Raw genomic sequence first — 15446 nt, forward strand, 5'->3', positions numbered from 1 at the left:
TATTTTTGTAGCACTTATGCTCTTTTAAAAAAAACTGTTTTAGATCCTCACCCAACGATGTTTTTGATTTTTTTATTTTTTTTTTAGAAGAAGGGAGAGAGAGAAAAAAAAATCCCAAAACATCTATGTGAGAAAGAAACGCTAATCTCTTACCTCCGGCATGCCCCTAGGTGGGGAAACAAACCCATAACCTTTTAGTGTAGGGGATGACAGTTCAACCCTCTGAGCCACCAGTCAGGGTGGCATTTGTGCTCTTTTATTTAATACTAGAGGCCCAGTGCACAGAATTCATGCACTATGGTTCCCCTCAGCCCAACTGCACCCTGTCCAATCCAGGATCCCTCGGGGGATGTTAACTGCCGGTTTAGTCCTGATTCTGGTAATTGGGCCTAAACCGGCTGTTGGACATCCCTTGAGGGATCCAGGAATACTGGCTTCTAACTGCTACCTGCCTGCCTGCCTGATCGCCCCTAATTTCCCCCCTGTTGGCATGGTCACCCCCAACTGCCCCACTGCTAGTCTGGTTGCCCCTAACTTCCCCCCTGCTAGCCTGGTCACCCCCAACTGCCCCCCCCACCCCACATCATTCTGGTCACCCCCAGCTCCCCCAGCTTCCCCCTCTCCTGTGGACCTGATCGCCCCATGCAGACTTCCATTTGATCATTTGGTCACCCCTCACTGACCACCCCTGTTGTCCTGGTAGCCCCACGCAACCTGCTGCTCAGTCGTTTGGCCTCCCCTCACTAACCCCCCTGCCGGCCTGGTCACCTCACATAGCCAGTTCGATCGTCCATTCAGTTGTGATGGTCGCTTAGGCTTTTAAATATATAGATATGTATATTTACTAATTTACTAAACATTTGGATGATCTCCCTTGCTTAAGTAGATGCTTCCTCTGTGCTTCTAACATAATTGTGTATCCAACGCCCACCTTTATACATGTAATTAAACTGTCTCCACTCGAGACTATGAGCCCTTGATGACTCAGTTAGTTAGTTCCTTCATGTATTCCACAAATGTGCCACAAGCACTGTGCAGAGAGTTACTGGGAATGCAGTTGTGTTCGAAACAGACATGTACCTACCCTTACAGAACGCCAGCCTTGTGGGGGAGAAAGCTTTACATCTGGAATGTAATTGATATTTTATTGCTGCTCTATTATTTAATACTACTTAAAGCTAATTAATAATCATAATAATACGAGCACTTTGAGCGAAAGTACACATTGTTAATTATGAAACGGTTTAAGAGATAGAGATAATTGAGATGGGAAAGGTCAGTGGAGTAACTCTGAGAACCTGACTGGCTGGAACTCATCGTTTTATTTGAAACTTTCAAGCATTTGACAGTGTCTGGGAACAAAACAAATAAGAAATGTTTACTGAGTAAACTCAAGATTTGGGTGAGTTATTTTATAACAATCTTTGCAAACAGAATTATAAAGACCATATTTACTTCCTTTGAATATATTATGAATGTTGAAATTACTCCTAATGATGAAACTGTTTTTTTGGTGGGGTGTTATCCTGATTTACTATCTTGGTATGTATTCTACGCAGGAAATTTTTCCTTAAGATGAACAAATATCGCACTTACGTAAGCTTTCTCCTTCCCAATAGATACTATATCAACCCTTCCCCCAAGCATATCTTAGAAAATAATATCATGTTTATAAATAATATCATTTTTCTATTGGAATTTTCTTCTCATTTGTATTTTTTTTACACCACCCTCTTCTTTTTAAAAAAATTTTTTTTATTTTTTAATTAAGGTATTATAGGTGTACATATGTTACCATTGGCCCTCCCTTCCTACTCCACTCCTATACATGCCCTCACCCTTCAGTGTTTTGTGTCCATTCTCATTTGTATTGAAAGGGAATGAGATGAATTGTTACACCTGTAGTTCACTGTGATATACATTTTTGTCTCTTCTCTGAATGAATTGATAACTGGCACAGACATGATAAGATCTAGGCCAGTGAGCATCAGGCAACCAACCGTCAACTGAGTTTATAAAAGAGATGAGAGGACAGAAAACCAGGGTAACCAACTCAGGGAAATTGGGGCATGTGATTCCGAAGAGACACGATTCCCCAGCCTTCTTCCAGAAGTTAGGAGAAAGGTTTTTGTTGTTTGTTTGTTTGCTTTTATTTGTTTAATTCTCACCAAAGGATAGAAGGGAAACCTTGATTTGAGAAACATTGATTGGTTGCCTCCAATGTACCCTAACTGGACATTGAACCCACAACTAGGTATGTGTCCCGATCAAGAATCAAAACTGCCATTTTTTAATGTACAGAAGATGCTCCAACCAGCTCTAAGCCCTGGCCGGTGTTGCTCAGTAGTTAGAGTGTTGGCCCATGCACTGATCATTTTTATCTAAGATCAAATGAGATAAGATGCTTTTGTTAAATGGGAAGATGCTATAGTAATACAACATTACTGTTTGTTGCTGTTGTTTTGTTGGCTTTTATGTTTAACTTATTGGTCTGGATTCAGGCATATTTGTTATTCACTGTTATTAAAAATGTGTTTTGTAAGCAAGCAGTATGTCTCTAGGAATTAGTTTCAAATTTAGCACTCTTTTCTCTGATTAGATAAATAAACTGCTATGTTATCTCCAATAGTATTGGAATGCCATGGCCCTCTGTAGACCCCTAATAATACCATTTTTCAAATAACCTAAAATGAAAAAGAACCACTTGAATCTTGGAAATGAAATTTCTATAGGACACAGAGCCAAGATAGATAGACATCCCTCGTTAAGTTTCAATACAACATTGACAGACCTTTTTATAAAAGTTTGATAATGCTGAAGAGTTTTATACCCAGGACTCCAGATTTTGCTTTGTTTTTGTTAAGGAAATACTGAATTCTATTAATTCTTTTTCTACAGTGCCTCCAAAGCCATTACATCTGCAGCACTCACCTTTGTCCAGTATACACCCAGCCCCTAAGCATAAAGCTTTATCTAGTACAGCACCCAGGATGGAGGAAGTTAAACCTGCCTCTGCTTCTTGTGTCTCAAAAGAAAAATCCAGTAAAATATCAGATCTCATCAGTCGCTTTGAAGGAGGCAGGTAAGAGCTAATTCACAATGGGAGAAGGCAGAGGGGAGACGAAAGCTGAGTTTTGAAAAAGATGATCGAGTCATAAGTTTTCCAAGTCCAACATATGTCTTCTTCCATTGGATTTGGTAGGCCTTTAGAAAGAGTGGATTTTAAATGCATTTAATCTTGCCCTCATATAAACTGTCATGGACTGTTCCTTATCTGTGTGCAGCACTAATAGCACCCGCTTCTTCACATTGTGTGCTTTGTATGTTATGGGGATGCCCTCTCACTGCCTCGGTGTCTGTGTGTGTCCTTGGGGCCATTGTGTTGGCCACTGGCTATTGGGTTGGAAAGGCAGGAGGTTGTCTCTATCTCTGTTTCTTGCTTTGTATGTTTATGTATGTGACTCCAGGGGGCCTGTCCCATCTCTGTAGGCTTCTTTCTGATGCACTGTATTTAATGTGGGTCTTCTGTATCCATTCAGTATCTGTTTCCCCTCTCCCCACACCACTGTTCTTACTATATACTAGGTATTGTGAAGAGATATCGACAATTGATATAGTTTTATATTCTTTAGTTCTAATGTTTAAAAAAATGGTAGGTGAGACACTGTGTATTTCTCAAAGAAGAAAAACCCACCAAAAAAAATTCACATAAGTTGCTTTTCTATTTATATGACCTCAATTTTGTTTGTTTGTTTATTTTTAGAATTCCCATCACTGACAAATACAGTTTTGGAAAAATTTTATCAGAAGCATTTTGTTATTTTTATGCCACCAAGAGACTGTGTATAATTTAACAGAATATACATAAGTTTACTCTCATCCCCTTGAAGCCACTAATTTCCATTAAATCCAGTGTAATATTTGGGAGTATTAGGTGGTTTTATTGTTTGCAGGATTTATTGTTATAGATGTAATGAACCAAAGTTTGGAAATGCTTTCAAAATCTCCTGGAAATTGTGACCCATTGCAAAGCGGCTGTATCCCTCATTTAAAATGAGACTATATTTAGTTAACAAGTTCTTGAGAAAGTTCAGAAGCCTGTCTTCAATTTTCATTCCCCGTCAATTGTGGGAGCCTGAGTCATAAATATTTAAATTTCAACATCTCCACCTCGGAAGTAGGATTTTTTAATAGTTTTACTATCTTAAATTATAAGATATAATAAATGATTTAATTCCACTTAAAGTTTTTGTTTCCCAGAACAAGTTGGAGCATGACCCCTCCTATTTACGTGTTTCACGGGCCATGTCTATGACTGTAACATAGCGGGGCCCTGGAGCCCTAGCCCTGTTCACGGTGTGTGCCAGGACCCGAATCCCCTGAGTGGGTCAGTATTCCAAAGGTTTAGTCCTCTACACCTCACAAATCCGGTACCCCACACTTTGCATTCTTCTCCATATGCAAAAGGTACACAGTGTTCCCACTCATTGACACCAGATTTCTTTTACTCTTTCAGACTTCACAGATACAAAGTCACATTTTGATGCTAAGCTAGAAGGTTGGATCTCAAGAGAGATGTGCTGTAACTTATGACATTTTAAGAAAACTTGTTCTAAGTGAAGCTAGGATATCACGTGAGCATTTTGGCAAATGTGCTGGAGGACTGTTACTTGTGGTCACATCCACTGCCAATACGAAACATAACTGCACGTTCCTAGTGCGATGTTACGAGTAGAAACTGACCCTAGAAGTGCCCGAAGGGTTAGTACTGCAATGGGTCTATGGGGCTTGAATGGGAAGTTTGTGTTTCCTGTCCACTGGTGTCCATGTGCCTGCAGGATAGCTCTCAGGTTACTGGCATACCCCAGTTATTGCAGCTTGAACGGCACCCTGTGGAACAGAGGGAGATTCGAAGGCTGTGCATCACCAGTCAATTGACAGGAAGAACTGATGTCTGCTGCAGTGGCATCGTAGAAGACCAGTTCACCTGTTAATGCCTTACCCATGTAGCTGAGTTTCCCTCCTCACAATAATCTAGATAGCTCTGTTTTATTAGGATAAGTGACATAGAGGAGGTATTTGAAACAAGTGAAATTTTACTTTTCACTGTAGTTTAGATATATATTTTTTTTTCTTATTGGAGAATAAAAGAAACTAGTCTTTTTAACCTATGACATATTTCAGGATTTTAGAAATAAGTAACATTTTCCCACAAAACCGAACATTGTTTTTTGTGTATGTTTTTGTTTGTTTGTTTGTATCAAGGACACTGCTAGGCCAACTAACTGTTTTTTCTCCAAAGCATCAAGAATCTCCTACATACTAACCACTGCTTTTACTAACCGCACGCTCCCCCCACTCCCCGCCACCACCACCACCACCACCACCACCACCACCATCTCATCCCTTACCCCATTCCCCCCACACATCCATGGGATGTCACGTATTGCAGGAAATTCCCTCCTGTCATCCACTGCAGTCCTTTCCAGAAACCCTAAGCAAACACAAAGCCTGCTACAGAGGATCTTCTGAGGGTCTTTCTACTGGGTTGCTGGTGGCTTATGTGGTCAGAAAAAGGAGCACAGTTCAATCCAGTTCTCTAAGTGCCATTTGGGGACTTATCAAGGCCAAGGGTATACTTCATAGAAGACAACTTGCGTTGATGAAGTGTGTCACATTTACTTATTTTGATAACCTCCAACATTTACGGAAATGACATGCTCTCCTACCAGTATGTTCCTTCCTGTGGAGCTGAGACTGACCATGTCTTCTTTCCTCCTTACTACTTTATTACTTTCCTGTCTATTGCTATTCCCTGTTCCATTTTCCAGTCCAAATCAGCGGTGTCTAGAAGGAGTAGAGTGAGGAGAGACAGGGATCCACAGCCCAGCATCATCCATGGCCCTTGCTGCTGTGTCTCCCCCCCCCCCCCCCCCCCACCTCCCAATCTCTACCCTCTGATGTCTTCCTGTGCTGGGGAGGATTCGAGCTCTGGGCTGTTTTTCCACATTTGTATGCAGCCTATTCATCTGCTCCTCACTCCCTCCTTCATGGCCCAATGCATTTATTATAATGTGGGGTTAAGGCTGTGGGATTTAGCATCATACTTCATGGTATGAACTCTGGCCTTCTCATGTGTTAGCCATGTGACATTGCCACATTGTGTAAGTTTCAAAGCCTGCATTTATGGGGTCCCTACTTTGGGAAATATTATGAGGATGAAACAGGATAACCATTGTGAAGGGCTTGGTGTAGGTTTTGGCACTTAATAAATGTTAGCTGCTAATACTGAATTGGTGCCATGATCATCATCACGACCACAGTTATTTATTACTCACTGAGTACTTGTTGAGCACTTTTCATATGGCAAGTGCTGGGCTAAGGAGTCGAGATAGCACAGAGAACAGGACAGGTACGTTCAGCACCCTCTTGGAGCATTAGTCTAAATTTATCTTTATTCCTCATTAGATCATAGGAATCTGTCCAAGACTGCAGCCTAGAGTTTTATGTTTTTCCTCCCTGGAATCCTAGGTTAAGATGCTATACAAATATTCCCATAGGAATATTGAAATACACTGAGTGGCCAGATTATTATGATTTCTGAATGTGTAATAATCTGGCCACTCAGTGTATATCCTATATAATAAAAGGCTGATATGGAAATTGTCCCCTTGACCAGGAGTTCGACCAACAAGCAGGCTGGCCAACCACCCATGTCCCCTCCTCCTGGCCAAGCTGGCTGGATCCCACCCAAGCACATGCACACATTCATGCACCGGGCTCCATACACACACACACACACACACACACACACACACACACACACACTGAGTGGCCAGATTATTATGATTTCTGAATGTGTAATAATCTGGCCACTCAGTGTATATCCTATATAATAAAAGGCTGATATGGAAATTGTCCCCTTGACCAGGAGTTCGACCAACAAGCAGGCTGGCCAACCACTCATGTCCCCTCCTCCTGGCCAAGCTGGCTGGATCCCACCCAAGCACATGCACACATTCATGCACCGGGCTCCATACACACACACACACACACACACACACACACACACACACACACACACACACTGAGTGGCCAGATTATTATGAGTTCAGATATCATAATAACCTAGCCACTCAGTGTATATTGGCAGTTAGGTTCCATCATACTTTTGTGGTTCTTTACAGTGGTCAGTAATAATAAGGGCTTTAAAGAAAATGAAAATAACATGTGGTGGAGTGTGCTGTCATAGAGAGAACCATCCAGGAGGTGACATCTGAGCAGTGTCTTAGGGAAGGAGGTCCTGGGCAGAGAGAACAGCAGCGCAGAGACCCTTAGAGGCGTGTGTTCGCTTATTGGGAGGTGGGGGGACAGCGAGAAGACAGGAATGACAAGAGCATGGGAGTGAGGAGAGATGGAATTCAATGAGGCCAGGCTAGCAGAGTATATGCAGAATCTCCAGAGCCATGGTCAGGGTGCCAGATTGACCTTTAAGCGTGTGGGGAAGCCCACACTGAGTGTGATCTCTGGCTGACTTAGACTAGATTGGCAGGGACCAGGCGTGGGAGTGGAAAGATCGGTTAGGAGGCGACGGCAGTATGTGTAATCAAGTTTTTGAGATGTGTTTCGCTTTCCAAACAAACATAACTTTTGGTTTCTGGCCTTCTCGTACATTGAGGACCGGCTCTATTTATTTTTAAAATGTTAAAGAAAGTAGAAGTCTTGGCAAAAGATGGTTTTATAAATATAAGTATCTCTCATATTTAAGTCTCTACTAACTAGCAATATTGATGAACAGCCTGAGGAAATGTTTCAGCCCTTATAGATAATGGTCAGGCCTGTCACCTTTATATAAATGTTCTTGAAGTGCAGAGAGCATTGCCAGAGACTGAAAACTACACTGGAATATTCTTACCTGTGTTTCTAAAACCATCAGAAGGGGGAATGTCTTTACTAACTATCCCTTTCCGCTGGAATAAGCTTGTTTTTATTCTGGAGGTGGTCCATGCCAGTGTTCTCACACTTCCTCTGTATTTCGTCTTTCAGCACATTATCAAGTTACGGCGACTTGAAGAAAAATTCAGCTGTGAACCTAAACGCTCCTAGAACTGCGGGAAGGCATGGATTGACAACCGCACCTCAGCAAAAGCTCCCCACCCGGCACCCACCGCAGAAGCGGGGAAATGATCTAGAGCCATCTCAGGGTGCACACACTTGTGTGGCTAACGGTGTGATGGAGGCACAGAACCAGGTGGAATGTAAGGAGGATAAAGTGGCCGCTGGTAGCCCAGATGCTCCTGTTCAAACTGCTGAACCCTTGCTGGACAGGAACTTAGTAAATGGAGCAGGAGGTGAGAGTACCACGGGCCCCGCCTCACCCACAGCAAATGACTGTGAGGGAAATGCTTCTGACAGCAGCTGCAGGACTCCCAGTGTGGGCCCAGCCCTCCCCCTGGACGAAGACAGGGCAGACACAGACGCCACGGCTCAAGAGAAGGAAAACGGAGAAAGCCCTTTGGAACTGGACCAGCTGGACCAGCACCAGGAGGTGAAGGTAAGACATGAAACCAGCTCTTAAGTAGGAGGGAGCACTGATCATTTAAAAAGAATCATTGTTTAAAAAAATACATTTTTATTTATATGAGAGAGAGAGGGGAAAAGAGAAGGATAAAGAGAGAAACATCGATGAGAGAGAATCGTCTATTGGCTGCCTCCTGCACACCTCATTACTGGTTATAGGATGGAGCCCACAACCTGGGCATGTGCCCTGACTGGGAATCAGACCGTGATCTCCTGGTTCATAGGTTGATGCTCTGCCACCGTTTTAAAACTCTGTTTCATAGCACCCGTGAAATGAATGAGTCAGATCACCTTCAGCCCCAAGGAAACAGTTTTCTAGCTCTTGCTGGTAGTGGGTGTTTCCCCTACTTTCTGTAGGTTCTGTCCACCTGTTGTGATTTCAGGATTCAGAGGAGTGTGACGACTTTGATACAGGCAAACCACAACCTCGCTTTTCTTTACATAGGAAGAAAATGTTCTTCGTTGCTAGGTGTTAGGGATGCACCCTTAATATTGATGGTCTAAGCAAGAGGAAATTGCATAATCTTTGCTTTTCAGACATTTCAAATAAAATAAAAGACATAGACTTGGAAGATTAACGTGTACTAGCAAATGTGTCTTGTAAGGACAGGAATATGGAAGTAGTCACAAATTAGCCAATAGCTATCTGTAACTCTTTCCAGGCTTCCGAACTGTTTTTTCTTTATTTGTTTGTTTGTTTTTTTAATCTAATTGACACACAATTTTGTAATTAGAAGACTCCTTAAAAATTGCCTGAGCCAGCAATTCATTTATAGAAGTAGAAACAGTCCCAGAAAGCTTAAGTGATTTTCCAGGGTTATAATAATAGCCGAGACCCCTTGTGCCCTGATTCCCAGACCAGTGTTATATCCCGGATGCCATGAGTCACAAACATAAATGCCAAAATGTGGGAAATGTCTTTGAATGCAGTAGCCATGAGTGATTTACTCTCGAGGGTGTGTGTGTGTGTGTGTGTGTGTGTGAGACCGTGGCCTACTGGACATTGGTACCCTTTCTAAAGAGTCCTGTGAACCACCCGAGTGGCATTTCTGCCCTTGTGCCAGCAGAGAGCTGACTTGGTGAAATGTGCTCATTGTTAACCTGTGCTATCGCAGAAACTTTGATACAATTGCACTGGTAAGACAGTTGCATTTGTATTCTTTATCCATGTCAGTGTAGTGCTTCTGAAATATAGTAACAAGTAATGGCTTTTACAAAGTATTTGGAATTTCTTGGGTTAGAGGTGCCGTGGAGGCATCAGTGTAGATGCTGGAATAGAAAGTTGTTTGCGTCTTTGAAGACAAGAAAAACGTCTCCACTGCTTAGTCTCTCATCAGTTTTAAATAACAATCTAGGCAGGAGAGTTGAGAGTTGAAAATTTGATAATTCTATTAAAATTTGTAAGTGACAAACCCAAGTCCTACATCTGTATACTTTTTTTTTTTTAAATGGTGCTGTAGCTTAACTGGCATTAACATAGGCAGAAATTCAAAAGGACTGATACTAAAATACTAGACCTTTAAAGTGAACTCCACCTTATGGTACAGTTTTCACTGCCCCTGAAACAAAAGACAATTCCAAAAAGGAGCCACTGGTTTATTTTCTCGAGGTATGGGGAATTGATTTTTAAATGCTGACTTTCAAGCAAGGAAAGTTCAGAGGAGGAAGTGGGTGGGAAAAAGTGAGTCATACTTGGTGACATCTGAAACAGGACATTGCAAAGTGACTCCACTTCAAGCAGACTGTCTATGCTTGAACCATGGTGCATGGAAGAGAAGGTTAGAATCAAGAAACTCAAAACTCAGACAGCTGTCCTTTTACCTCTGGGAGGATGCCACCGGCAAGTATTTATAAAACAGTAAGAACCGTTCTTTTTTTTATTTTATTTTAATATATTTTATTGATTTTTTACAGGAAGGAAGGGAGATAGAGAGTTAGAAATATCAATGAAAGAGAAACATCAATCAGCTGCCTCCTGCACACACCCCCTACTGGGTATGTGCCCACAACCAAGACACATGCTCTTGACCAGAATCAAACCTGGGACTCTTGAGTTTGCAGGCCAGCGCTCTGTCCACTGAGCCAAACTGGTTAGGGCAGAGCCATTCTTATTAATGGAAATATTTTAGTTGGTAATGATGCCTGTGGTTGCTGGGTACTACACTCCCCCTCTCCCCCTCCCCACTGTCATACAGTATTATGTGTCCATTTTCAGAGATCGGTTTGGGAGAGACTTAATCAGGCTTCTGTATTAAACGAGTGACATCTAGAAGAGTACAGCTGCCCTCCCTCCTAAATGGAAATGTTAAGTAGTGGATGGCATGTGCTCTGTGTGGGAAGAAAATAATTTTTTTCTCTGCAGAGCTGTAGATCTGAACACCACATGTCTCCCATCCGGAAAAGAGTCGTAGGACTTAATTTCTACGGGGTGACCATGTGCTCCTCTCTGCTGCTCTGATGCTTGTCGCATTGCCTTTCCTTGTTCCAAAGGACAAACGTAAATGTTAGTAGTGTTAGGATGGTAACTATTATATTACGTACATTTTACTGTAATTAAGCATGAAACAGAAATCTTAATTTAGCCATATAGAGTGAACCAAACAACCAGAACCAGGAAATCTGGAGGCGGCTTCTGGCTTGTCCACTCACTGATGGTATGACTTTCAACAAGTCAGTTTTTTGTGCCTTTAGTTAAAGGCTATAAACTGAGGATGATCTTAAGGCCCTTTTCAGTGGTAACAGCATCTAAGTAGGTACGTTCCTTTGTTAGCACTGCCCTCCAGGCAAGCATACTTGAGGAGGCTGCAGGTGGGGGGGAGGGGGAAAGAGGGTGAGGAGTTGGAGTTGAAATAGTATTAGAATTTCTGATTGGCATGACAAATTTGTGTTAATCAAAAGTAGCTTAATTAGGAGACTCAGGTAAATGAGTCAATACATTTTAGAATGAATGTTATTAAAAATGGTCACCCTTTCTCAAGACTTGTGGGCTTTGGTGGGTCAGCTTTAGTAGACATGCACTGATGTGGAATGCTATCGATATATAGATGTAACCTTCTCTTTCGTTTGTATGAGCTTTCTAATACCCAATTATATACTTTAATGTATTTGTATACTTTTTCTGATATTTATTGTTTCCCTCTATAAATTTATACTATAGGTCAAATATAAATGTGTGTAGATATAAGCTTTTTAAAACTAAAGTTTAAATAAATAACAAATCTCTATTACTGGCAGCATAAGCTCAAAGTAGCAACATTGAATCTAAAAATAACAAGTTTGTTTTTGTTTTTTAAGACTGTAACAAGCAGTTTCGTTTTTTTAAGTCAGAATAATATTATTATGTAGAGTTAAAATACCCACTGGGATGGTTTCCTACCCCATAAAATATAATACCAAAAGAGATTTAGAGGCTCCTCAATATACAGTAACTATAGTCCCCCAGAAGTCTCCGATTTTTTGCCTTTTCTTCTTCACCTCCCCATCCCTCACAGGACGGTATGGAATTTTTGCAAAATAATATAAATGGACTGTGTATAAACAAGTTCTTGCTTTTTAAAATCCCAATCCCTGGGCCAAAGCTCCTTTAAGATATTTAAATTGCCCTAGGATTTGTTGGCTTTTTTACTTTTATATAAAAGACTTCTTTCTAAACCTGTATCAATAATCATGCTGATTGACCTGCATTGTCCTCAATTCATTGCTACAGGAAAGAGTAGGATGTAGTTGCTGTTGTCTGCCTCTGACTTCATGACTAGAGGGAATCTAGTGCCCGGCCAGATCCTAGACTGCTAGACCTGATGGGCAACAAACATTATTACCTTCATCACAGCCTTCTGCCACTCCTCCTCCTCCTCCTCCTCCTCCTTCTCCTCCTCCTTTTAAAAATCATTGAATGTGGTGGCAGATGGGTGTCTCTCAATGAAACCAAAGCATGTGACAAGCTAGCAGTGCCATGCCACCCTTGTGATGCATTCAGTCTTGGTCCTTGTGGTGCGGGAGGTGCTTCATCCTCGCCCCATGTTCCAGGATTCTCTCTGGTTTCTTGATAGTTGGTAGTTGTTCCTGGGGGAGGGGGAGTGAAGTCAGGAACAGCCTACAGTCACCATGTTAGTCATGTCATTCCCTAGAGATAATTTTTAAATTTTAATCTTTCATTTCACCAACAATGAGAGAAATTATATAGTAAAGTAGGAGATAGATGAAGAAGGAGGTGGCTAGCTACAAAGTACAGATTTATAGAAACATTTTTAAAAAGTAAAAAAAAACCAAAAACCTTTAATGTTTACTCCCTAGTTATTTCTGGTTTTTTAATTACAATTTATTTATTATATTATTACATAAGACTTGAGGGTTTATAACTTTTGAACATAAAATTAAGATAATCGTCTCCTTGGGAAAAGAATGGCAGAGAATCAAATTCAGAAGTAAATTTGTGAATAGAAAACTATGGCTTTAATTCAAACCAACTCACTTTTCCTCTTTTTCTGTCAATCCACCCCACCCCCTACTAAGTCTAATCCTAATCATTAAAATTGTTAATTAAATTTACAGGATATGATGTGAGGTATCAAAGTTTTCTGGGAGTTAAAACAATGCTTATGTTGGTTCTTCATTTTTTTATGGTAGGCAGCAGGTTTTGGTTTTTGTTTTGATAAAGCTTTATATTTTCTTAAGTTCACTTCTTGAAAAATAAGGATAACTGTTGAGGTCTCATTAGATTAGAAGACATAGTAAGTCACTCCTTAGCTATTTCTTCTCTTGCCAAATGAGGGGTAATTCCAAGCAAATGAAAGCAGTGCCAAGAAATTACCCAGCTGCACTGGTCAGCCTCTTACTGTTGCTGCTAGAGGCCCAGTGCACAAAATTAGTACATGGTGGGATCCCTAGGCCTGGGCAGTGATCAGGCTGATGAGGTTACCCGCCTCCCTGCCTCCTTCTTCCCTCACTGCCCATGTGCACCACCACTGTGCAGCACCCCTCCCACCCCCTTTTTCCACTCACTGCCCATGTGCACCACCACCGGGCAGCACCCCCTCACCCCCTTTTTCCACTCACTGCCCATGTCCACTGCCACCCACTCCCAGTTCCCCATTTCAGCCTAGGGCCCGGCCCCAATTGGGCGATTGCAACTATCAGGGCCTGCCAGTTGGGGGAGGGGCCTGCCGGCCAGCAGGAAAATCTAGGGGAGGGACCTAGGCAGTTGGTCTCCAGCCTCAAGGAGGGAGCTTGGCCTCTGCCCTCCTGGGAAAAGGGCCACATCCGCTGTCACCCAACCTGGTTCCCCGTGTCAGCCTGGGGTCCTGGCCCCGACTGGGCAATCAGAGACTGTCGACTGGGGAGAGGGACCAGGAGGTTGGCCTGCAGGCCCCATTGTCAATCAGTGTCTGCAGGCTGGAGGCAGCTCCTATTTTGAGCATCCGCCCCCTGGTGGTCAGTACGCATCATAATGACCGGTCATTCTGGTCGTTCCAGTCATTTCATTGTAACAGTCGCTTTGGCTTGTATACATTTATATAGACTAGTGGCCCAGTGCACAAAATTTGTGCACAGGGGGTGCGGGAGAGGCCCCCTCAACCCAGCCTGCACCCTCTTCAGTCTAGGACCTCTCGGGGGGATGTCCGGCTGCCGATTTAGGCCCGATCCTGTGGACATCCCTCTCACAATTCTGGACCACTGTCTCCTAACCACACACCTGTCTGCCTGCCTGATCACCCCTAACCGCCTCTGCCTGCTGGACTGGTCACCCCTAACTGCCCCCCCTTCCCGTCGGCCTGTTCACCCCTAACTTCCTCTGCCTGCCAACCTGGTCACCTCTCACTGTCCACCAGCCTGGTCGCCCCGCGCAATCTGCTGTTCAGTTGTTTGGTTGTGCCTCACTGCCTCTCCCTGCCGGCCTGGTTGCCCCCCACAGCCTGCTCTTCAGTCGACTGGTTGTTTCGGTTGTCATGGTCACTGCGTTTTTATATAGATTATTACAATGAGAGTGCCAACTAAAGTTGGAGTATTAAAACAATGTGCAGGATAAAGAAAGTTGTCCACTCACCATGTGGATAGTTCATACACTCTTGAGGATAGCTTTGGTTTTCTTCTTTCTTCTTTTCTATCAATTCTCTCCCAAGGATATTTTTTCCATTTATTTTTAGAGAAAGTGGAAGGGGGAGGGGGAGACCAAGAGAGAGAAACATTGATGTGAGACACATTGATCGATTGCCTCCTGCACGCATCCTGACCAGGGCCAGGGATCGGGCCTGCAACTGAAGTATGTGCCTTTGACTGGAATCGAACTCTTGACCCTTCAGTCCATGGGCCAGTGCTCTAACCACTGCACAAACTTCTAGGGTGAAGAAAGCTTTTCTTTATTCATTTCTAACTGAATGGTGAACTCAGAACCTTCTTTGTTTTGTGGTGACTTTGTGTAGTATGTTGGCAAGATACAAGAAAGAAATGAGAAGAAATGAACTTCATGGAGTCTGTACCTGAAAAATCACACCTGTTGTTCAGCCTGAAAATGCAGTGGGCCAGGTCCAGTCTCCAGGTGCTAAAACAAAAGAACAACACAAACCTTGCCCAGAAAGCCTCAGTCTACTGAGCAGAGAGGAACACAAGTAAATCACCATAATATGGTGAATCCGTGCTTCGGAAACACAGGTGAAGAAACAAAGGTGCCTGGAGGAGGGCTAGATGAGGGGCAGGCTGTGAGAAGCAATCGAATTGGGCTTGGAGAAAGAGTGGGAGGTCGCTGGATGATCCAGACCTGAAGGGAAGAAGGTGTTGAGTGTGTCTAGGAAGGAGGAAAGTGTGAGGAATAAGTATAGGCAAGAAAGTGGGTGCCATAATTGGTGTATTTCTGGCCTCATAATAATAGT

The 15446-nt window shown here is 42.7% G+C and overlaps 1 protein-coding gene across 3 annotated transcripts in view; it reads left to right on the plus strand.

Annotated features, from left to right (window-relative positions):
• Positions 1-15446, plus strand: part of FGD4 (FYVE, RhoGEF and PH domain containing 4) — a 209452-nt gene that overhangs the window by 155689 nt on the left and 38317 nt on the right. For 2 of the 3 annotated variants that reach the window (XM_045587899.1, XM_045587898.1), the window contains exons 3-4: positions 2899-3082; positions 8047-8554. In XM_045587899.1, the coding sequence (XP_045443855.1) occupies positions 2899-3082; positions 8047-8554 (692 nt within the window). Of the gene's footprint in view, positions 1-2898; positions 3083-8046; positions 8555-11162; positions 11235-15446 lie in introns of all 3 variants that reach the window. The other variant, XM_045587897.1, reaches the window with a different exon arrangement.

Source organism: Pipistrellus kuhlii, unplaced genomic scaffold, assembly GCF_014108245.1.
Source record: "Pipistrellus kuhlii isolate mPipKuh1 unplaced genomic scaffold, mPipKuh1.p scaffold_m20_p_3, whole genome shotgun sequence".
In the NCBI taxonomy this organism is placed as follows: domain Eukaryota; kingdom Metazoa; phylum Chordata; class Mammalia; order Chiroptera; family Vespertilionidae; genus Pipistrellus; species Pipistrellus kuhlii.